Raw genomic sequence first — 24,725 nt, 5'->3', positions numbered from 1 at the left:
AAAGCAATGCCCTCCCTGGCAGGAAGGACCAGTTTCTCCAAAAACAGCACAGTATTTTTAATTTCTCTCCTCATGCAACAGCTCTGCTCAGGTTTGCCCACTGCTTTCCTTCTCAGGTAGCTTTGCTTCAACAATTCTTTATTAAATTCAAATTCTGGACATAAAGCTACACAAACCTTCCCCTCACTAGCCTTCCAAGTATTGTTTCTGCATCCATGTGCTTTCCTGCCTATATTCTTTCCCATTTCTGCTTTATTTTATTTTATTTTATTTTATTTTATTTTATTTTATTTTATTTTATTTTATTTTATTTTATTTTATTTTATTTTATTTTATTTTATTTTATTTTATTTTATTTTATTTTATTTTATTTTATTTTATTTTATTTTATTTTATTTTATTTTAATTTTATTTTGTCTTTTTAAGGGAACCTTAAACTCTGGAGGAGCCTTGGAAATCCTTTCATTTTTCCTTCGTAAGTTCTTCAGGGATCGATCGCACCCTTTCATCTTTTAGGCACCGAGTAGGTCTCCCTCTAAAACAATGTCTTTGATCAGCCTTGAAAGTTTCTGGAGAGACAGACAGCTCATTGGGATACCAGCACTGAACATGAAAATAGAATTCTGGGACCAAGCAGAGTGATTTCACTGTTTTCATGTTACCTAGAGTATTTTCCGGGATGAATGCAGGGTCTACACACCTCCACAACTTCTGAGGCAGGCTGAATGCAAACTAGCTGCTCTGAGAGACACTGCCTTGCATATAGCTGAAATAATCTGCAATTGCTTCACGGACAAATGCAGTTTTGTGTGGGAATAGGGATATTACTGTGCTCAGGTTCCTGGTGTTTTTGGTTCTTTGTGCACCTGAGTGCAGTTTAGTGGTAGGCTCAGGAAAAATGGAAATTGAAATGTTCATTTCCGAGTATTGCAAACCATGCAACATTTCATCTAAATTCAGCTGTCTTAGGTGGAGAGAGTAGAGGTTGTGTGCAGAGCAGGTACTGATGCACTACAAAGGATCCTCAGACTTTATGCCCAGGAGATGTAAACTAGCACAGCACTGCTGACTTTAGTGGAGAAATTGATCCATTGCCTGAAGTTAAGATTGAAATAGCAATAAGAGTATTAAAAAAAAGAAAAAGAAAAAGAGGGGAACATACAACTGCTGCATCTACATTTAACTGCTGTATTCCAAGGAGTATTTGGCTGAACTACGTCTTTATAATATACTGAAGACAGCAAAAAGAAATTAAGGAAACAAGATGTTGCTGCTTCATGAAAGAATGAGAAATTCCCACCAAAAACCCCAACCCAGAGACTTTCTTTGATGAGTACATGATGCCAGAGAAGCTGGAACTTGGGGAAATGTGAAGAGTCTATTAGTCTAGATGGAACTTTTGATGTTATCCTAAGCACTCTAGACAGAATTTTAAATAAGGTGTTGCTTTATGTGCATTTTAACATCTGCAATATACCAGTGATAGATTAATTTTTCAGAATAAAGAGATTTATCTAGGTCCTTACTTTCTGAGCTTCTGAATGATGGATGTGGAAGTTCTGATGCATTGCAGCATCAGCACTGAAACAAAGGAGAGGGGTTAAGTTCAGATCACATTGTACTAAGTGCCCTGGATTTGCAAGGTGAGATGGAGAAGATTAGTTTGATGGGTTCAAGCTGTATCACTGCTTTTGTGAATAGCCTCAGCCAGCTCATTTTGCCCTGGGAATCTTCCAAATAAACATGGCCAGAACTCCTTGGGCTGTTTTGGATTCCACTGCCCCTCCCTGAACAGAGGGGAAGCTTGGGATGTGTCAGTGCAGGTGGGCCTACCTCTGATGGCACAAAGGAGGGGCAAAATTGGCTGCTTGGTACTTCTGCTTAGCATTCAAACTCTTCAAGTTTGACTTGTCCCTCTGACCCAGGATGCAATGACTGAAGTGAAACTGGAAAACCCACAGCAAGAAAGTTTTCCTTAGCCCTGCAAACATCACCATATCTACTTATAACAGACATGGCACTGTTCAGTGTTAAGGGACAAGAGCTAATACAGAAACCATCCTGAGAGCTCCTACCGTGTCTAAGCAATACACCAAGACTAGACTGAATTCTGTTGCTGATGTGCAGGTTTGGTGTGAGCAACCAGCACCCTGCAGGGGGAAGGTGAGGGTGGGAGAGGGGAAGAAGGCTTTTGCTTGCCCAGGGAAGCTGCTGTGGCAGCAATGGACCCAGCCTTGAGTGAGGCTGGCACTGAGGTTCACAGTGCTTATTTGGCTGAAAGCACTGTGTAATCTTTAATGAGTAGAGGAGGGCAAGCCTCGACTTCTCTGTGAGAAGATCTGTGCGGGCTTCAGTGACTTTGATAATAAAGTACACCAGGATCCAGATGCTCTGCTGGTGGCTGGACATTTCAGAAGTCATAATGGACACAGAGATTAGCTCTGATGACGGACAGACACCTTTCTTGAAGGCCATTCCAATTCAGTGGATTTTTAATACCTTTCTGCCATCCCCTGCAATTATTTCTAGTTTCCTGATGGAAGGCTTCCTGGATGCTCTGATCAGTGCCTTTGGGACAATTACCAGGACCGGTGTGTTCAACAGCCCTTGGAGATCACATCCCTTTGATATTTTTTTAAGTTCAGGCTACACTGCTACAGTGAACTCCCCAAATCGATTTTCCATTTGCCCTCCCTTTCCCTTAATAACACTCTCTGTATACTGTGCACATTTAATTTACTCCAGCAATTTCCCATCCCACTTTCACATTTTTGACCATAAAAACCTGGGAAAAAGATAACTTATACTGACAACTCTGTCAGGGCATCATTTCTCTTAATGCATCACATTAGAGTCTTATTGAAGCATGAACAATGTGAAGCCTGGGCTCACCATTGTCAGCCGCCAAGAATGTGGCCTCGTAGACATTATTCTTAATGTAGTCTGACTCTCGATCAAGGACAGCAGCAGTAGTGATCTGACCATTTGTGGCATTAATGTTCAGCCAGTTTGCAGGATCTGACAGCTTAGAGTATCTACAGAGAAAGGAAATAAATACATGGCAGCCTTTTCACTGACATATCCTTAATATTGCTTGAAATAAGGTTTTTCTGGACCCCTGACCCACGATTCAAAGGACCTCTGGATAAGCAGTTTTGTTTACAAACAAAATACTAATTGAGTAGCTGGTTTTTGACCTCTATAATTATTCAATTTTTCTATTTCTTTCCTTCTTAAGATTTTTTTTTCTTCCATTAAGTGCCACTTAATGTCAGCTTCCTGCTACTGGGAGCAGTTTAGTCCAAGGATTCTGCAGCCAAGAGGAAATGGGGTATGCAATGACTGCTGCATATGTATGCCTGATCTAGGGGCAGATTCCTGCTCTCTCCTGTTATGTAGCCTTTCCTAAACAAGCTCATGCTCAGGCAGATTCCTGAGCATTGGGTAAACTCAGCCCCAGTCTGTTCAGGTCTTGTATGGCCAGCTATGAACATGGTTTGCTCTGGGCAAAGATTTTCCATGTTCTCCAGACTTTTTCACCTGCTTGTTTTCTTGCTTCTATTCTCCTCCTAGCTATGGATTTCTGCCTCTGTTTTATAGGGCTTGAGCTGTGGTTAAACTGGAAGCTAATAAATGGCCATCCTATAAAACACTGAAATGAGCCAACAAAAGCTGAGCTTATTTCATGGGGAGCTCAGACCTGCTGACAGTTTGATATCAATTTTTTTTGTCTTGAGATACAGGAGAACTTCTGGCTACTGGTGAATATCCTTTTCTAGAAATGGGCTGTCTGAAGCTGCAACTCAAAGCAAAACCTGAGCTGTGTGAATCCATGTGAGCAGGAAAGCAACGGTACAGTTGCACAAGCTGCTGCCAAATGAAAGAATTACTTTTTATGGAGCTAGACCCTTTGGGATGCTTTCATTTCTTTTTAATATCATTGCTGTGAGTCTCTTGCCCTTGCACAGCTAAATGACCAGGGATCCAGCCTGGCCTTGTGAATGCATCTGTGGCTAATGAGGATAACCTGAGGTGTGACATTGGCCATGCCAAGCTGTGCCTGCTTGGAGATGCTCCCGCTTCCTTATCTTGTATTTGTAAAACCTCACTTTATTAAAAACTATTTAGAGAGAGGCTTTGAAAACAGTGTGCAAGGCTACAGCAGCTGAATCAGCTCTCTGAGAACTGCTCACCATGGATTCGTAAGCTTAGCTTTTAGGGTATCTTTTTTCCTAATTTACCATTGTCAGTGGTCAAGGAAGAAAAGATACCTTTGGATGGCTAGAGGACCTTAACAACACCCCACTGCTTCCTTGGCATCAGGATACCCTGACAAAAAGGCAGCAAGAGAGATTGTGCCTGTGCTGGGAAGCAAAGTGCTCTGGGATTCACGGAATGTGTGACCTGGGAGCCCTAGGTGTTGTTTCTGGGGATGAAGGGAGCGAGCATTCAGCCACAAACAAACTGCTCTCTCCTCTGAAGAACCAGCACTGCTACGTGTGTCTGGGAAACAAAGGCCCTTCAAAGGCCAATATTTCAAAATGAATAGAAGAAAAACTGGCTTGTTAGTTTGGAGGGTCTCTCTCCTTAGCAGCTGCAATACCTGTCTAAAGAAACAAGAACAAGGCAGTGAATAAGCAATAATTCCCTAGACCAGACAGTGCTGCACCAGGTGAAATACTGCACTCTTCCTGACACAAAATATCAGTGCCAATGGAGGTTTCAATGACCTCTGCTGTGGTCACAGCGTGCTTATGCTTTGCCAAGAATGCCACAGTCCTCAAAGACTGGGAGCAAAAAAGAAACTTCTGTGGGATCTCCCAGCTCATGGGGTGTCCTGCAAGCACAAGACCTGCAAGAACCCACCAGGTCTTGCACTGCTACTACATCCCCTGTGTGTACCCGCGCTCCCGCGGCTGCCTGCTCTCCCACCTTACTGCCTGCTGCATGAAGCGATCCGGATCTACAGCTGAAAAGGTCGTGAGGACTGTCCCTGTGGGCACGCCTTCCTCCAGCCTGATTAGCTTGTGGTTGGTTGGGAAGTACGGCGCTTCGTTGACATCCGTAACTGAAATGGTGACTCCTGCTGTTGACTGGAAGGACATCTGGATTCCGCTGGCCAAGGGGGCTTGGTTGGACACCATCACCGTCAGCATGAATGCCCTGTTCATCTCATAGTCGACTGCCTGAAACAAACAAGCAAGCAAGAATAGAGCCAAGCAGGGAATAAATCCCACCTTCTGGCTGAAAGCTGCAAGATTTAAAAGGCAGATGATATCAAAGTCATTGCCTATCTCATTTCCTTCCGAGCACAGTTTTTCTGAAGGGGTAAATTCAGACCAGCTTCAGTCCAGCGAGGATTTGGTCTTCCAGTGTTTTGAGGGCCAAATAGTTAAAAAAAACAACCCACAAAGTAAAAATTGCAGCAACCAGGGAGGATTTGCCCTGTGTTTGGTTCCAGTGCTAAGCAGTTTCCAAAACAGAAGCTGCTGGTGTTAGTTTAGCACTGAATGAACAAACTCACCAAGGGTTTGCTGTAAATGCAACAGGCAGAGCCTGCTCCGAACCGTTCTATCAGCACTCACAGCCGTGTCTGAGTAGCCAGGGCAGGATCCATGAGTCCGAAGTGATCTCACCTTTCCTCTTTAGTAACATCATAAGCAAAGGTTGAGCCACAAGGAACAGTGCCTGGTCAGCTCTGGAGGTTGACTGTGCTCGTACAGATGTTTTTTGGGATGCTGAAAATTGCTGTGTAAATGTATATGAAGACACTGTGTCAGAGGAGTCAGAAGGAATGAAGAGCCTTTGCTCTGACCAAACTGCAACAATATGATAGTTTCTTAACCATCTCACTAATTATTATGAGGGAAGTCACTAATCATCTGCCAGAGAGTCTTCAGTTATGCAAGATCACACCTCTGCTTGTTAAACAATGCTTGCTGCTGTTTATGATTGTAGAAACGTGACCATTCTTGCTCACAGCTCGTGGCACACCCTCACTGGTGTAAAATGCCACAGCTCCATTGACTTTGGTACAGCCATTCAGATTTACATCAGCCAGAGCTGGTTTCTGTGGTCTGTTTAAAATACAGCATTGTCAGGAGAGAAATCAAATCATAGGAGACTACAACAGAGAAACAAATTTCAGGGGCAAAAGGTAAAAGAGTGGAATCTCTATTCGATTGCAGCGCAAATGCTCCTACTGCTAAATGGTTTCCTGACAGGCAGGGACAACATTTAATAAATAAAAGGAAGCACAAAGATTCCCAGCACGCCCACTAGCACTGACTCATGGACTTCTGCCGCATTCAAAATAGATGGATGGTAAAAGTCCTCATTTAAACACTATTTGAGGCCTTGAAACAATTTGACTAATCAATTTCCCCAATTCCTTACACGTACCTGCAATTCATGTTCCTCCATTCTGTACTTTTTCATGTCCTGTCTGTTTGCTAACCTTGTCCTGGACAAGCTCCCAGTCCCTGTGGGAACTCCCAGCACTGGGGGAGCTGATGCAGGATTGGGTTCCCTGCTTGATGGTGCACTGGACACATGTTGACCCCACACACATCTATTGGATGTGAGTTTTTTAAATCTTACTCTTTTTTTTTTCCCTTAGAAAGTGTTGAGCTGCTCATTCTCCTGCTGTCTCTTTCCTGAGAGCTCCAAAACCAGGGATGCAGAAACGCAGCACGGGGACAGGATTCACCCTGTAACACCCACCCCATGGGCTGTCTTGGAATGTCTCTGAAACATCTGCCTGCAGTTGCTGCACCTTCCCCTCCTTCATGAGCACCTCCTGCCTACACACAGCAGAGCTAAGCCAAGGGCTTGCCACACGTCCCCCTTTACTCAAAATACTTCTAACTAAAGAGAACAAATTTGCCTTATGTTATTGTTGAGGCAAATAATAACTGCAACTTCAGAAGCATCTCCATTATAAATTCACAGCTCTGATCCATGCAGAGTTTATAATAACATTTCACTCAGCCAGCTGCCACGGGGCAGCCACCGCTGCTCCTGGAGATTGTCTTCAGACTCTGCGACGTCTCAGCTGTGTGAGAAGTTACTCTCTTTCCTTGATCAAGGCTTCCTTTGAAGATTATGGTCTAGTTATGGAAATGGCTTGGAAAAGCATGGACACAAAAAGGAAATGTTATGCTTTTGGTGATTGGACTGGAGCAGCAGATGCAGCTTTGCCGAGAGCAGCTGCAAAATGGCCATTGTGAGCCCTGCCTGAACTCCAAAGGGCTTCTGGTTTGGATTCTCTACAACATCCCCTTCTCTGCACGGCCTGTGATTGCTATAGCCCAGATGCCCTTTCCTTGCAGTGGTGGGGAGTTATGTACAACCAGCCTAAAGAGCCACATGAAAAATCTAGCCGTGTAGGGTCTGTATATAAAAGGTTCATTACTTGAATTCATTTGTTACCCGTGTTTCCAACCTTTACCAGGGATCAAACCAGCAAGAGTCTGATCCTACACTACGAAGAACAAGTGCTAACTGGCCACCCAGTTTGGTGCGCATACATTCCCCCTAACTTTTAAGCATATTCATTTATTAACCAAGAACAAAATATTTCAAAGAAGGTGGAATCCTAAGAGCCTTCTCTTCCTCACCATGAAAATTTAATCACAAGCAATTTCACTCATTCTCCTTGCTGAAAATACACCAAAAAGCCTCGCAGACTTGATAAGGGTAAGAAACTCTGGGCGCCCAGGAGGATAAGGTGAGGTTATATATGGAAGACATTCAATGCAATTTCAAGCTTTGAGCTCAGCTTGACAAGATAGGATTTTCATGTGTTTCTTTGCATTGTGATCACTGTGGGTTACACAGCAGTGGAAAGTCAACACCAGCATCTATGGTGTCTTGACAAATCTGCCCCGCTTTTTGCTTGCATGTTCTGAATAAAGGATGGTTCATTATGCAAAATTCCTTGTGTAGCAGCGATGATCTTGAAAATCCCCTGTTCTTCATTCTGACGTGGCTTTAAACTACAGCCACAACACTTCACTAGATTAAGAATAAGAGGTCTTCCCTGCTTTCAGTCAGAGTGTTGGCATTTGAATTTCAGACTGGCTGTCAATATCAACACAAGTTAAATAGTTCCATTTTACTTTGTTGAATGTTTTCTGTTCAGGCAGAAGATGTAGACATATACATGTATGTGTACTAAAATTCATGAACGTGTCCATACACGTGTGTGTCTAGAGCTACTGCTAAGCTTAAAAAGGTTGAGCAGTATTGCACCAGGTAAGGCTGTCAAATGTCATTACAGAGCAATAAAGGGTGATAAACACAAGGACCCTGCTGAAATATCATCGACCAGGTAAGATGATGCCTTCCTGAAAGTTTCAGCAAAGTGGCATCTGCAGACACACACACATAGTCCAGGGCCAGAGAACAGGACAAACTCGCCAGCTCACATGCTCCTACCAGCATTAACTCATTGCCATTCCTCTGGTGTCATTTTTTCTAATATCGAAACCATAAGTACTAAGAATGACTGCAACTCATTAGCTACAAGGGAGTGGGGCTCTTTTTTTTTTTTTTCAACACAGAGGTATTCCTTAATCAGCTTGCTCTTTAAACACTGGTGCTCCATCCTAAGTACTTGATTAAAACTTTCTGTTAGAGCAAGCCAGACCTCTCAGAAGTCTTTGTTCATCCCCGCACATATTATCCATTTCAGATGCAGTGTGTGCAGTGCAAGCTCCCACAGATCACAGCAGCCTATTCACGATGCCTTCACTTTCGTGGCAGTCAGTGGGAGCATCCATAGGCATCTTTTCTGGGAAGAGATTCAGTGAATGCTGAATGAATGAACCCAGTAGTTTCTGACTGTGTGTAATTACTGCAGGAGCATTCATTGCCTGGGCTGCTGGTCTCAGGAAGTGGGGAGTTAACTCTTGAGCAGTGATAGAGGCATAATCTCTGGAGGCAAGAAGGGAAACAGAATTTGACACTTGTTGTAAAGACCTGCAGGGTTTGGGCTCTCCTAATGTTGAAGGCAATGTATGTAGGAAAGAAGAAGTAGTGAATATTTACAGTCTTATTTCTTGGAGTCATTGGACAAGATCCTCTGGTGATCTAACACATGGGGCAGCCTTCACTTAGGATGTTCACACTGTGTGTTTATTGCTTGATGGTAGGAAAAGGAAAATTTGTCCAACTATTTACTGCTGAGTAACTCAGAGAAAAATCTCTCTTCTTTCCTTCTGTTATGAGGAAATACATTCCTTCTGAAATCTCTCCTGCACTCCTTGCAGATCAGTTATCTGATCCCCTGCAGTGAAATGTCACCCCCTATTCACAGGTAGCTGCGAGTTTTCTTGCTCAGAAAGAAGGTGCAGCCCCTGTCTGAGGCACCAGGCAGGGCAGGACTGGGCAGCCCTGGCACCAGCCCCGCTCCCAGAGCTCTAAAGGATCAGGTCAGAATCTGATGCGGGCAACTGCCCTCAGCATGTGAGTTTATGAGAGCTTACAGTAGGAGCAACCCAGAATTACTGGCATAGCTTGAAGGAAAAGTATTCAGGACACTTACACAGAGAGTGGGGAAACAACAGATTGAAGCACTCATACTCCCAGGTAGAGAAGGCATGAAATAACTGCAGTCTTCGGGCAATCCTTTTGGCCTTAGTGATCTTAAAAGGTGAGAAATATGGCTTTACTTTGGCTTCCCACTTACCTTCACCACGGTTACCATGCCCTCATTGGTGACGGGGTCTGTCCGGATGGTGAAGTGGCCGGAGGGGTCCCCGCTGATGATGCGGTAGATGGCATTCCAGTTGGGGGAGTGAGGCTGGTCCCGGTCCATCACTGTCAGATTTGCAACCACAACCTCCACTCTGTTCTCAGGAACTTCCCCCGAATACTGCAAATAAAAGACATAAACAGTCACAGAGGGGGCTTATTATTGGTTCTTATGGCTATGTCCTCTCTTCCTTTAAGCAGCACACAGACACAGACCTCAGTCCCGTGGAGAGGACCGTGGGGTTGCGTCTTGAGAGTGACTCATCACTTTCTCAAATCTGCTGTTCATATTTCCCCAAGTCCTTTGAAGTCCGGATTCACCTTATGTCCCAAATGAGAGCAAAGTCACTCTCACACAGCCACTGCCCACATTTGAGCAAGTGCTTGAGGAAAACCAGAAATGTTCCTGATACTCTCATTCACCAGAACAATCAGAGAGTTAATGTCAACAGCAGGTAAAAATGGCAGATTAAAGTGTGTCGTTATGTCCCTTTAAAATAAGGTATTTTGCCTCCCTCAAATTTCAGGGATAGCATTTTATTGCATCTTCAGATAATTTCTTTTCTTTCTTTCCTTCTCTTGATTTGTATCATTATTTAAAGTGTTTTTTGTGATTTTGCCACTACCCTTCCTGGTGCTTAATGCTCTCATTTAGCACTGATTTTCATGGAGCATGTCCAGTTCAGGCATATCCTGATGCATTAGCTGCATTCTCTCTGCTTTCCAGGCCTTGATTTATCACATGGCTGATCAGGGATCCTGGCCTCTGAAAACTTCCAGTATTTGGAGCTCAGAAGCTGCCAGTAAGACACATTCCCAAATTTTCAAATGTGTTCATCTCTCAACATTGCCTATTATCAGCACTTGCAAATCAACACTCTGATTGACATATGGCAAATTAAACACTGGAGAAATGATAGGAGCGGCTGGCTCTGAGTCTGCGAGTGAAAACCTGGCCTCAAACTGCAGGAGCAGAGCACTCTGAGAATCTGGCCTTTGGTGTGCACAAATGCCAGGTTATGTAAATGATAATAAATCACTCATTTGTTAGCACAAGAGTCCCTTTTCAGTACTAACCCATACCCATCCATCAGTGCCCTTCAGCGTGCTTATGTTTACTGTATATTATTCCACTACTGCCAGCAAAAATATTCAATCTGCCCTATGCTAATGTAGATTCAAATTTGCTCTTTAGTAGTATCTTGAATGGCATTTTGCTCTCTCCTGGTATGCACCTGTCCTAAACAAGTTTTCATTAGTGAATGCAGATGCTATCTCTTTTCAGCCATGCCGAGTGGTGGGGAAGAACAGTGGGAAGCTGAGAGAGAATTTTAGTTCCAGCACATGCTATAGGTCTTTATTTCCTACGATTTCACTGGTTCTTTACGCATTCTCTTGCTCAATTTGAAATCTCTGTAGCACACGGCTTAAACAGGGGAAATATCATATGGAAATTTATCAAAAGCCTCTTGAAAAATCCATTAGATTATGTCATACGTACACTCCTATTACCAATTTTGTCTGAAATCTGCTCAAAAGAACTCAAGGAGATTACTTTAGCGGGATCGTCTCTTACTAAATCCACGCTAGTTATCGCCTATTACATTACATTAGTGTTGTATGGCATGCCAGCAATGACAAACTGATAAGCTCCCACTTGCTTGGAGGAGATGACAGCACTGCTAACACCACGAGATCATATTTGTTGCAATTTCAAAGGATTTAAGCATGCTGTGCATCTGTTGCCAATCTCTGACCTTGGACCACCATTTTTGCCCACTACCAGTAGGCATATGCCATGCAAAACCAAACAGGATTAAGAGAGAGCTAACTGTACTTAAGGCATTGAAGAGGACCAGTCTTGCAGGCTGCCTAACACCTTTAGTAGATCATAATCCAGGTGTTGCATCCAATGAGTTTGGCTGCCTGGGCAAATACCACATAACTGCCTATGGATTTTGCAGCAACTTTTCTAAGAGCCATCACAACATCTGTTTTTGGCCTGCAGCAATATAGTTTACAATAAGGCATATTTTTTTTAAATCAGAGGTATATCAAAAATCCTAAGTACACAAGCATATCTCAATGTAAAGCCTGAAGGACAATCATAATCCTCCATAAAGCTTTCTATCAGGGTAAAACTCAAAGTGCTCTGCATATACTGAGCAATCCAGGAGCTGACTCAGTTGCTGATGCCTACTAGGGCATGTCTGGGAAACAATTTAGTCCAGTGCAGCTCTAAGGGTAGATATTGCCTGTATGTTCATATAGGCACATACTTTCCCGATGAGAGCAATACCTACACTTGAATCAAAAGACTCATCCGTAGCTATGCAGGTTAAGAGGCAAATATTAGAAGGTTTCACCTCAAAGAAAAGAACAACTTTTATATGTTTTGGATCAGCAGCTACAGGGAATCAGAAATGTAGCTCATCCTTCCTTCTTCTTACACTCTCCCACTATCATTAGTGTAAGTAAATGCTGTAACATGTGTTGCCACAATTGTCTTACCTTTAATAAAATTAAGTAATGACATTATGTGGCATCTGCTAAAGGAATGACAGCAGCTCAGAGCTACACACACTTCTTTAGTATCATTCCCTTCCTACTCTGGAGTAATTCTGGGTAGTGAACAATGCTATCTTTCAGTATGCTGCTTTACAGCATTCCCACTGCTGTACATTTTCTTTCATAAGATTACAATTGATTTTCAAATAAGGAGAAGCATATCTGCTCAAACAAGGTAAAACAATGGGCAACATGAGAGCTGCTAGAGTAAACATAAGATTGATAAAACACTGCTTGACCTATACTTGTAGCATTTACTCGTATTCCCCTGTAATTCATTTAGCTTCACTTTCAATTGTTGCATTTGAAGTCCTTAATTTCCAGAGTGCTTTTTTGAAACCATTCAGAAAGACTTCTATGGCTGATTGTTATACACTTTGCTTCCCTTCTGAGATAAGAATTTGTTCTGAACTTGTCATGTTTTTAAATTCTTAAATTCTGTATGGTCTTTTTTCCCCCTTCTCTCCATTAAAGCATGTGCTAGCAAAAGTCCTTTTCTCATTCCTCTAGAGCTGACCTGTCTGAAGTCATGTCTTGCTGAAAAGGTAATAATTCATTGTGATTTCCTGGTTGCATCAGATTCTACTAAAATTGTTTAATCCCAGAGTTTGTCTTTTGTCTCATCCAGTGCTTGACAGCATATAAACACGCAGACAAATATCACTCAGGAGGAGACAAGGATTGATGTGGGGGGACAAATGATGAATTCACACACTGACTTGACTTTGTGCTATAAATCTGGAGTCTGGGCTGTGAAGCCATGCACAGCAGAGTAAAACCAATTAGCTCATTGAAGCCACTCCTAGGGAGGTGTTCAATTGAAATAGATGAATATGGAGATAATTATTCAGGCTTTCTTCTAAATGGAATTCCTTTTTTCTAGTGTGCATGCCTTTTCCTAGCTGTTTTCAATAAAAAGCTGTGAAAGCCTTTTAAGTGAAAGTGTAGCCAGGGAACCCAGTGCCCAGAGTTGCCTGTCAGGCTGAGTTTGCCACCAAATACTATGCAGCATAATCCCATTGCAAGCCAAATGTTTACCTTTTCTACATGCTATTTAACAAAGATGCTTGAATGCACACAAATTAATAAACAACTACAGTCTAGTTGCAGCAATCTATGTGAAATGGGAAAAAAAAAGCAAAAATCTTCTAATAAATCATTAATTGTGACATGCCTGCCCAACTGCAGTGCGGAAAGAAGCAAATGCCATCCTAATTGATCTCTTCTTATTCCATCTTCATAGGCCTGCATTTTTTTGTTGCTGTTGTTGTGGGGGCTGAGAAAGCCCAGAGGTGTAAAATACCTCTAGATTGTACTCTGTATATCTGTCAATGTGATATTTAGATCAATAATCCTCTTTTTTTCCCCTTACTCCTACTACTGGTAATTTAGCTTTCCTTTCTAGAAGCCTAATTGCTGTTTTCTTAAGCCTCACTATCAGTTCTCCAACCTTTAATTTCCAATATTGTTCACTGTGTGGATGATAGTCCGAGGTCTGCAGGTTGTCCTGCTGCACAGTCACACCTGGATATCAGTTTCTATGACAGCAATACACTGAACCCCATGTTCTTGCTCCACCTTTGCTGTTGTGCATCAGAGACCACGAATGTGCTTGAATCTCTGAGTTGTGAAGAAAATGACTTGATACACAGTCATCCACATTTTGCATACAAATCAGATTTTGAAATGTGAATTTCTTAATCCCTTTTCATTAAAGAACTACTCTTGTGTGTTGCTGAATGACGATCATCTAAGCTCTGATGTCTGCGTGTTGTTTGGAAGCAGCCCACTGTGCCCAGCTCTACTTTACCCAGGCAGCAGCCCCTGCACTGCACCATCCCTGTGCTCACTTGGGTCTACTCCACAACCAATCCATGCACGCATTGACTACTTCAGATTCTTACATGCCATGTGGCAAATGCTTCCCCAAACATCGTCTATAAAGCCTGATGCACTCCTGCCAGCTCGCAGCTCTGCTCCGCTGGTGTGAGGCCCAGCTGTCACGGAGCTTGCTGTGAAACAAACTGCTTGGGCTGCAGGCATGGCTCATCGTGGGCTATCCGGCTTCATCTGGCCAAGTGCATGCAATCAGCTCACCAATTTGAGGAGGTTCTGCCTCCACGGTCAGCAGATTGTGCCACTGAAATGCCCCCCACTCCTGCAGAGCTCTCAGAGCTGTGGGCAATACCCCTTCTTTCAGAAGCAGCAGACGAAAACCCTCTCATTTCAGCATCTCTGCCCTGAGGAAGGAACGTACAGATCTAGCTTTCACCTTGGTTCAAAGACTCTTACAGTCCTCACCAGGAGTTCAGAGACACATAATAGTAAAAATATATTAAAATAACAACAAAAAGAAGTTTACAGGTCTGACAATGAGCACTAATTTTTTTCATTATCAGATGTTACGTTCCTGTGACGGTCTGGAAAGATACCACAAAAATGATGACACATGACACTTTGCTGCAAGATAGCCTTTTGCAGATAAATATGTCTTGTGAAATGAGGCTCAAAGTTGGCATAGAAATTCAGATGTTTTATAAAAATGCATTACAACACAAAGGAGCTTTTTACAACGTTCTTATGAAAGGTTTAAAAAGAGATTAAAATTAAGTCCTTGGAACGGCATATAGCCTTGTCAAAGAAAAAAAAATTCTACATTAACCCCATGTAGGAAAGTTGTACTTTATCTCTATTTCAAAGGCTATAAAGAACCACTTTAATCAACCTACTTGACTTTGGGGACTTGCACGTCTCACTGAAACTCATGAAATCTGGCATAGTGTGGCTTCCAGAACACAAAAGCCTTTAATCTGTAACCCGGCACTCTTGTACATTCAAATCCTGATACTATCTCCTTGTTAGGAAGAAAAATTGTGAATTTATCCAAAATGGGATCTCATCTCATCTAAATGATGAAGCCTTTGCAACAGTGACCTTTAACAATTGTTATACTCAGCAATAAAAGATTTTATCATCTCAGGAGCCAATGGAAACAGTGTATGTTAAAAGTCTGATCTGATACACAGCCTTTCATTTCCAAGTTTTAGACAAGGATACTTTGAACATTTCATTTGCTCTCCAGTCTAACACACCTTTGTTTCTTGCCTACAGAATGAGCAGCAGGAAAAGGTAGCTTATACCTTTCTACAGACTGCTTGATTGTCAGCTGCAATTAGTAACAGTATCTTTAAAAAAAAAGGCACAGATTTTAAAACAGCCGGAGGTGCCTGCAAAAGCTTCATTCTTAAAAAAAACCCCCCCACACAAAAACCTCTTTATATATTTATGTGCATTTATATAATGGATATACATCAGCGCTTCACAGCAGCTGACAGCTCTGTGCTTCCCTTTAGCTGCAGCAATACAGGTATCCGAGCCCCTGGGTTGGGGCAGACCCTGAGAGCATCACTAATTGCTGGTACTTAACAAATCCATTAGGTCAGCCCAGACCAGTGTTCCAGCCCCCCCAGCACGCTGTGACATCGCCCTCTGGGCTCCAGTGAGGGAAAAGCTTGAGGAAGGGATGCCGACAGTGATGCAGGGATGAGCTGCATCACCTGCACCGCTGTCCCCCAGGCTCTGCACTGCGTTGGCCTCAGCTGAGGGAGCTGCACGTCCTTCTCCAACTGCAGGCCACCAGGAGCACCCAGGCTTTGGTGCTCACGTAGAGATGTGCACTTCTGAAGAGACATTATGGTCACTCATATCTGCATTTTCTGCTTGTGTAAATACTATAAATAATAACTCTTCTTTAAAAGCAGGTGACATTAGTTCATCTGTCAGAATGTCAGACCTCAGACTTCTTTCTCTTTCTTCAAAGTCTGAAGTAGAAAATAGCCACAGTGCTTCAAACACAACCTCAGAAACGTATTTTTCCCAATTTACACGTAAACCAAACTGACAAAAATGATGTGACAGCATCCAGCTCCTAAGTGAGCAAAATGGACTTCAAAGGTCTGACTCTCTATTTCTTGGTGAAGTGTATATAGAAGAGAATATTTCTATTCAGGCCTCTGTAATAAAGTTTCATACTGAAGGGCCTTGAGCTGATAAATCTGGTTTAGAATGTCTTCATAACCGCCCACTTGACATAATGAGTTTTTGATTAATTTTTTTTTCATGTTTTAAGGCATATAAAAGCTGCTCATGTGCTTTTGGGATACAAAGATGGGTATTTGGGAAAGAGAGAATTTTAAGAGTATGGAAACTGATTTTTTATGCATGCCGTAATCGTAGTATTGAGATTTGACCCAAGTTTCCTGCGTAGCATCTGTCTGCATGCTGACTTCTGCCCAAACCTTCTCAGCACTGCAATTGAGATCTCTGTTGTTTCCAGACAAGTCTTGGAATTAGCACACTAAGGGATTTCCTTACTCTTTAATGACTGTCGTTGAACTCCACTATCAGGTGCTGGAAAGCCCACGAGGTCTGGTCATAAACAAGAAAGCAAAGGAAACCTGTGTTCCCGAGTCTAGGTTCTGGTGGAGTCACTGCAACCTGGCAGGAACAACAGAAATATGCATGCCCACCTGCTTAAAGCAATTCAGAGCACAGAATGATGACTAAATTAAGTGCTGTGTGATTCATCGGACTTGCCACGAGGAAGAGAGGGGAGCTGGATTTTGTTCAGTACGGAAAAGACAAAGTGCATGTAGCAGAGAAAAGGAATGTGGCGAGAGATGGGAGGATATGAGGCCAAAGAGGGAGCCCACATGTACACCTAGGAAGGAAAACATTACTGTTATTTTATTGTCAATTAAAGCAAATTCCTACACAAAGCCAAAGAGTTTGAAAAAGTCTCTGATGAACAAAAATTATGTGGAACCTTGAAACCTCTCAAACTTCCTCTCTGTTTTTATTTCTGTCTGCAGTCTGTGTTCTGACCCTTCCTTTTGCAGCTGGGAAGTGTTAAGGCATCCTGGGCACTTAGAAATGTCTGATAAGAGAAAACTCACAGCACTGCCAAATCCTTTGCTAAATCTCTCTCTCCCTTTTTTTCCCAGTATGTCACTAAAGATTTCATAACCAAAATGTGCTTAACGAAATTCCAGATATATATCCTCTTAAAATGACAACGCTTGGAAGCAACTGTTTTTAAGGCTACAGAATATTGATGAATTAAAAACCTGCCGACCTGAAGGAGCTAGCCAACTTTAGAAGAGGATTTATCTCAGTTCCTCGCAATAACAGAGTTGCAAAATGCATTTAAATTTCTCAGGCTAGCATCAGTTCCTGAGACACTGTGTGCTTTGAAGATAATGACATAATCCATTGCAAATAGGCATTTGCTGGGACACCCAGCAGAGGTGAGATGTACCTGCAAGGCTGTCCTGAGCACTGCTTGGTGCTGGCTGTGCACCCAGCACTGAGCTGTGCACTCCAATACCAGCTCTGAGCTGGGAGCAGAACTGGGGCACTGGGTTTGCATCCAAAAGCAGGAGGAGATCTGTCTGTGCTACACCCCATTGCATGCACACAGCTCGCTTGTGCTACAGCAGGATCAAACCTTCAAGTATTATGCATTGCCACAGTGCTGCTGATGGGCACATGTGCCACTTGTCCTGTAAGACAGGAGAGCACAGTGCTGCACGTTGCAGGAGAGCAGAGTGTAGGAGATATGTGCTGTGATTCCTGGGTTTCCATCAGCTCTGTGCTGGGTGTAGGCACTGTGAGGCATTCAGGGCAGCAGCCCCCAGGTGCTGCTGGAGTTCTAATTGGCTGCGATTGCACTCTCTCATACAGAGAGCAGAGGTGGCATTATTCTTGATTTTACACCAAGCAGTACATGTGTCCAATTTGAGAGAGACCAATAGAGCATTTTTTTTTTAATATTCTTTTTTTTTTTTTTTTTGGTGACAGAAAATTGAAATCTGTAATGAAACTATCGTTCCCATTTTTTAACTCACTGGTCTTTGGCAATTTAAACTCCAAGGTCTGAAAAATTCATTACTACCAACTTCCATCAAGGGTGTTCCTGAAACTAAAATTACTTAATCAACTCAATTTAGCTTCTTGTGTAGACCTAATTCAGAAAAACTTTATCTTCTTGAATTGTTATTGCAATTAATTTCCCCCCCCTTCTTTTTCTACAGCAGACGACATTTCAGTAATTAGATATTTTATAAAAATGAGTTATTCATTCAGGGTAGCTTCACTTTTATATTTGATTAATCATATTACCACCGAGGTCTGGAGTTTGTCTCGAAGGAAAGTTTAATGACCTCATTTTAATTCTTCTTTTAACCACCAGGCAGGTATCAATGAAGAGAAATAAAATTATCTTCTTTTTTTTTCCTTTCCTTTTTTTTTTTTTTTTCAATCTTAAGATTACATCTGATGTTTTTTCTTTCTTTCTTTCTTTTTTTTTTTTTTTTCTGTGACTGACCCATTTACAAGGAAGATTCTTATCTGATTCCAATTAGATTTAGGACAGAATCAGGCTAAACAGAGCCTTGAACTACGCCTTAAGAACTAATGCTGAGTGTAATGGAGAGGAACTAGAACTGTTTCACCAAATGGTAGTTGGTTTAAAGTACAGTAGATGATTAATTTGGTGATAATTTGAAAATGAATGTACTGAAAGGATATAAACAAAACAAAAACCACTGTAAGTTGAGGTTTTGATTAAAGGAGTCTATTAGTAAGAGAATTCTATCAAGGAGACCACATTCTCTTAATAAATGCATATATACACAGAGTGTAATAGAGTAATTCACACAACCACAATTTGTCTGGGAGTAGGGATCTGGGTTTTATAGATGACTGTATTATATCAGTATCTATCTATACTTCATCTCCACCTACACGTGTATTTATTTTTGTGTATTTGTGTGCATACATCTTTGTATCTCTCTCCCCATCCTGTAAAATACTCTAAGCAGTCCTGAAGGTATTTCATCCCTTCTGCCCTATGCTACACTGATGAAATGACAGAAGAGGCAGATGCTCTTGTCATTAAGACATGGTGAATTACTGTTTCATTTTATTCATTTTAGATGAAAGAAGTGATAAAATAAAGAGTACAAGGGAGTATCAGTATGTCTCGTTTCTGACAACATAGCATTTGAAGGGCCCCTGGGCACCTCCAGATGCTGTACCTGGGAATAACATAGGCACTACCAGCCCCCAGCCCTCAGCTCCTGGCACCCCTGGACACACTACAGGCTCTCATTCCTAACAGTCGCAGCTTGCACACGTGCAGAAATCTGAGCATGATTGAAGGACTGAAGTCCCACCAGAACAAACTACCCAGTTTCCTCAGACTACCCAAAGAACATGTACCAAGCTGCAAAACCTGCACCCTGGGGGGATGCTCCCGCTCAACCCATCTCATAGGCACCGATGGACAGGCTCCCACTTCCATGGGGACCCCCATCCCAAGGGCAGTTCCTGTCAGAGGGCAGCTCATGATGGGCATGATCTTCATCATGGTGTAACTACCTCCCTAACTAAGGCCAACCTGTGTGTTTGCAGCAGCAAAGCCTCCCAACATTCACACGGTGAGTGGGGACCAAGGCTGAGACCAGATGGGAAGAAAGAACAATTTCTGTGCTGCTGCTGTCCTCGTTTTCTACAGTTACCTCCTGACCCTACATCTGCATTCTAATTCATTGTCTGTGACAATAAGCAGTGACTTTCATCAGGACCTGCAATGTAATGAGAGGCAGAAAGCCCATTTCCAAGTATAAACACTGAATTGTTATTTTGTAAAACTGAACTGATTTGTAGTTTCTAGACTTCACTGACTATATATATTTAATTGAAACGCACATAGAATTAGGTAGGTGCTCATGTACCCAAATGCTGCTGGGCATATTGGATTCACTTGAATACAATAACTTATTTCAGTTAGAAGATGACAGTTCTATAACAGCCCGAGCTTTACTGTGTAGTTCAGCTGAGCTTCATTTTGATTGGAAAATAGCGAGCGAACGCAGTCACTGGGGATTTTCCATGAAAGCACAATTGATTTTTAACAATAAATCCTGTCTGCAGGACTGCACTGAACTCCTGGGTTTGTTTTTAAGCTGCAAAGCAACGCGATCCTGTAAAATTTTCTCACCACAGTATTAGGTCTTTCCCCTTGCCAGCTCTGACCTGCGCTGTTCACCTTGATTTCTGGCTCCTGAGACAACTGCCTCTAAATTATGCCATGGGCATTCTGATGATCTTAAAGTACTGTGGCATGCGAGCCCATCTATATTCAAACGTCGCTGCAGACTGAATGGCACAGGTGTAACATTGGGCACTGTGAGAGCTGAACAGGCAAAGGCACTGAGTTCCTGTGCTGGGACATGGGGTGCGTGGTGCTCGGGGTTTAAGTTCAGGTCTCTTCCAGGTCTGGACATGTGCCCAGGCCATGGGAGGCAGTTAGCTACCCATGCCTGCTGATTTTCCCAGCATTAGCTGTAAGGTGTCTGCTCAGGACAGTCCTGCAGAAGTATCCTGGTCCATTCTTCTGTCTGTGGGAAAGTGCAGAAATCCCTTTCCTGATGGATTCTCCCTTCATTGCATAACATTAATTAGTAAAAGACCGGCATGTACACAGAAGTGATTTCTCGTACTGCTCATGTCCTGAACACTTCCTGGTGCATCTGGTTATAAATGTGCTTAGGAAACCCCAAACTGTTTGCAGACTTACTTGGCTTCCTGTTTTGGTTTCCTGTGGCCATTAAAGATAATTTCTTCAAATTAGGCCTATTTGCATTTTTGCATCATAGTCATTTGAAAATCAGTATTTTTTCAGCTGGAATGAAAAGCTGAGGGTTTTCTCTGGCACTTGCTATTTCTGAAATCCCTGCCAAAGACAGATCCCAGCAGGACTCAGTGCAGGGAGCTGGACCCTGGGTACAGAGTTTGTGCAATTCTTGGCCACCTGCAAAGAGGTCACCACTATTTTACAGCTCAAGTCAGCAATGTCTGCTGGACAGTGTTGCTCTTTCACTGATTGATGTGTGGCTGTATTTTGACTTCAGTGTTAACATGAGAGCAAATGCACATAAAGGAAGAAATAGAATTTTGGCTTGCACTTGTTATCATTTCTGGAATTTTGGAAAGTTTGCAGAGTAGGAGGACTCTTGTTCAAGATATCTGGATGACTACATACAACTCTGGTCAAAAGAAAGAAATGTGAGCAGAGCCTGGCACGCAGCAGTCACTGAGATAACCACTGGAATGGAAAGCTGTAATGCAAAAAGGGGCTGGAGGTTGTCTGGTTTAGCTTCACAAAATGGTGTATCAGGGTGAAGATGAGAGAAAATGGTGTGGAAACATCAAAATGGGAGAAGGAAGAACTATTTATGGTGAAGCACACCTGCAATGAACTGAGAACCTGCTTCAAATTTCAAATCATTTTCCAGAGTGGGTTCATTAGCATTTTCCACAGGGCTCCAAGGAGCCAAAATAGCAGCAGAGACAAAGGTCAGAAATTCTTGGCAGTGCAGTGCCAAAACCAGAACTTCTTTAGCCAGGGACTCTCTCAGTGTCATTTTGCCCGTGAAGCACCGAGCTCACTGCTGACTGATTCCATCCTGGGTAAGCCAGGCTCCAAGATCTGACGCTAGTAATTAAATAGCCCAGTTCAAAACCATCAAGGACTGCTTTTCCTGATGCACTCACAAGTGCTTGTTCCTCCACTGATTAGCCAAATCCACTTTGCAAACAGATTAACCTTACCCAGCAACACGTCCCCTTCTGCTAGCAGACAAGCCTTCTTGGCTCTTCTGCTTTCACAGCCAGCTCTGGCCCTTCCCAGGCCACAGGGCTCAGCACTGCCTGACACACTCTGCTACTAAACATTCAGAGCTGTTCCCAACAGGAGATGAGCCCGAAAGGCGGAGCGGCAGCGGAGGCAGTTCTAGAGCCCACGCTTTAAAATATGCTCCACTGGGTTCATTCTCGGAAGAGGAGATTCTCAAAGCTGTGCCAAAGGGCAAATTTTAAAGTAGCTTTAAATAAGACCTCCTAAGGCTCAGGAGCTTAAAGAACTTGAATAGCCCAGTTTCTTTTTTTTTCCTTTTATTCTTTTTTTTTTTTTTTTAAAGGAGAGGTTGATTGCCAGCCAGGTTTTCCCAAAAATCCACCAGCTCAACTAATCACAAGCACTTCAGCCCTGTGAAATAATATTTCCCTTCCACGGGCCACTATAAAAACAAGTTCTGCACAGTAGGCAAATTTAAAATAACTTTTAATTAACATTTAAGACACAGAAGTCTGATCATGCAAATTCATCTGCGTCTCCTCTCTGTGCCTGATTGTTCCTGATTGAATACGATAAAAATAGACTTTGTAAGAGTCAAGTGTAGGCATGAGTTTCTTCTACTTCTCCTCCCCCCTGATTATGCATTTCCTTAGATAAAGTGGAAACCCTCAGATGCCGATTAGTGGTACAGTGGGTCAGGCCGGAAAGGGCATCCAGCTTGATAGAAGCATGAAAGGCATTCCTTCCACAAGCCAAAAAATGCCTCCACCTTGCATAAAATCTCACCTGAGAGTATCCAGCACTGTTCTGTCTCAGCTGAGACTTAATCTTTGGAACACCAACACTAATTTCAGTGTGCCTCCTCTGTATCTGAGGTGAACATCTGCCCAGAGGCTCCGTCACAGATCTGTACTAACGTGGAAAAAATGCAACTTGCCTGCACACGGGAGATAAATATTCTAAGGGTGGCAGAGGAATTTCCACACCATTACGAAGTGCCCGAGAACATGACCCTGCTATGAGCAGCAGGGACACTGGATAACAGATGGCACACAGATACTGCTAGTAGCAGATATCTTGTAGCAGTTAGGGAGCAAGTTCCCCAGAGGAACTTCCTACAAGGTCTTGGTGCAATGCAAAGTCCAGTTTAAATTTCACCATGTCATACCTGCTGATGATTAGGCAGGTGCAAACATACCAAGAATGCTACAGGAATGAATTAGCACAGCCAATCACTCCAAAAGGAAAACTTGGGCATGGTAGACAAAACTTTTCCAAGGGATTTGCCCTGGAGCCACAGGAGCAGGCTGGTCAGGCACGTCGCAGAGAACTCCTGCTGCTGCTCTGTGGCAGAGGGAAGAATTGAATCCCTCCATTTATTTTTGCAAGCAGCAATGTCACATGAAGAACACAACAAAAAGAGCCGGCTGCTGAAGTCCCTTAGCTAGCCAGAAGTGTTCCCTGGGTCACGGTCCTGCACTACATCATTAAAATTGTCCAAAATAGCTGTCTATGATGTTTACAGCATCATAGGATACTCCACTCTTCTGGCACAGATCTGACTGTTTCCCACTTTCAGGCAGTATCTCATGAGATATTTCCCCCCGTTAGCTGCTCTCTGATGCTTCTCAGCATGGCCAAACAGCATCACAGATTGAGGATGCATTCACCTTCATAAAACCCAGAGCTGGAAAGGACTTGGAGAGGTCACCTGATCCTTGCTACACCACAGTGCATCAGTTTGATGCTGGTAGTCCTGGGCATGCAGAGCTGGCCATGGCTCCACTGATGGGAGTTGGAGGGCTTAGTGTTAACAGCAGACTCCAATTGAGAAATATTTCCCTCAGAGACTGATCTTTTTCCCACCTTCTAACTTCAAAATCCTGCGTATGAGAAGGTAGAGATTCTTCTTCCCCTGTTACTGTGCGGGATCTTTCCCTGGCCTTTCAGCTGATGTAGTAAAGGATATGAAAAATGCATTTGATCCACTTTCACAAAAGCACACATCCATTTGGTGTTTTAACCAGGTGTCTTCAATTTGTACATTTAAGGATCTTCAGTGTGATTCTGTTGCTCCTCTTTCACTTCACTAGTGCTGCACTGTGACCACAGCCCACCTGGCTTTTGGGTGGTCCTTAACCAAAACACCTGGGCAACCCATGCCATCCTTGTGTCTGGACTTCAGCCTCCTCAGCCCCAACCCGTGCTGTGCCCAACTTCTGACGTGATCCGAATTTCCTGACCATTGCTGGGGCTGCATTTTCCTCTCCTGTCCCGTTGTTAAGTTTTACACAGCAACATTAATTCCTGCTGCTGAATACATGAGCTGTGACACCAGCATGTTGCGGAGCCCTCCTGAGCAACATTCTTATCCAGGAACGATTCAGCCTAAACCCACCCTGGCTGAATGACAGGTAATTTAGGAGTGCTATAGGGTTGGCCTTTGTGTGCTTCAGGGCTGAATATAGTTGCTCCAGTTCCGTTCAGCTGGCAACTTTCCAAGGGCAAGCCGCTATTTCAGGTATTCGGTCTATTTTGTTTTTCACGACAGCGTTTTAATACAGGAGTATTATAAATTAAAAATACTGTATCTCTCCAAACAGTCTCCAGTCTTAAAAGAGACCATGGGCTTTCTCACCTTCTGAGAGCTGTAGATTACCTGGAGAGAGATTTTTGCCTTTTTTCAAGGTGTTAAAATGCA

General features: G+C 42.9%; 1 protein-coding gene across 1 annotated transcript in view; it reads right to left on the bottom strand.

Moving 5' to 3' along the window:
* Window positions 1-24,725, bottom strand: part of CDH4 (cadherin 4) — a 409,052-nt gene that overhangs the window by 8,794 nt on the left and 375,533 nt on the right. Inside the window, exons 9-11 of the mRNA XM_065754409.1 lie at window positions 9,692-9,877; window positions 4,933-5,186; window positions 2,893-3,035 (exon numbers count right to left, since the gene is read on the bottom strand). Of these exons, the coding sequence (XP_065610481.1) occupies window positions 2,893-3,035; window positions 4,933-5,186; window positions 9,692-9,877 (583 nt within the window). The remainder of the gene's footprint in view (window positions 1-2,892; window positions 3,036-4,932; window positions 5,187-9,691; window positions 9,878-24,725) is intronic.

This window comes from Cyrtonyx montezumae, unplaced genomic scaffold (assembly GCF_038088225.1).
Source record: "Cyrtonyx montezumae isolate F1298 unplaced genomic scaffold, pur_monq_1.0 scaffold_9, whole genome shotgun sequence".
Lineage (NCBI taxonomy): Eukaryota > Metazoa > Chordata > Aves > Galliformes > Odontophoridae > Cyrtonyx > Cyrtonyx montezumae.
Note: the sequence above shows the minus strand (reverse complement) of the source record. Positions and strands in the feature narration are given on the sequence as shown.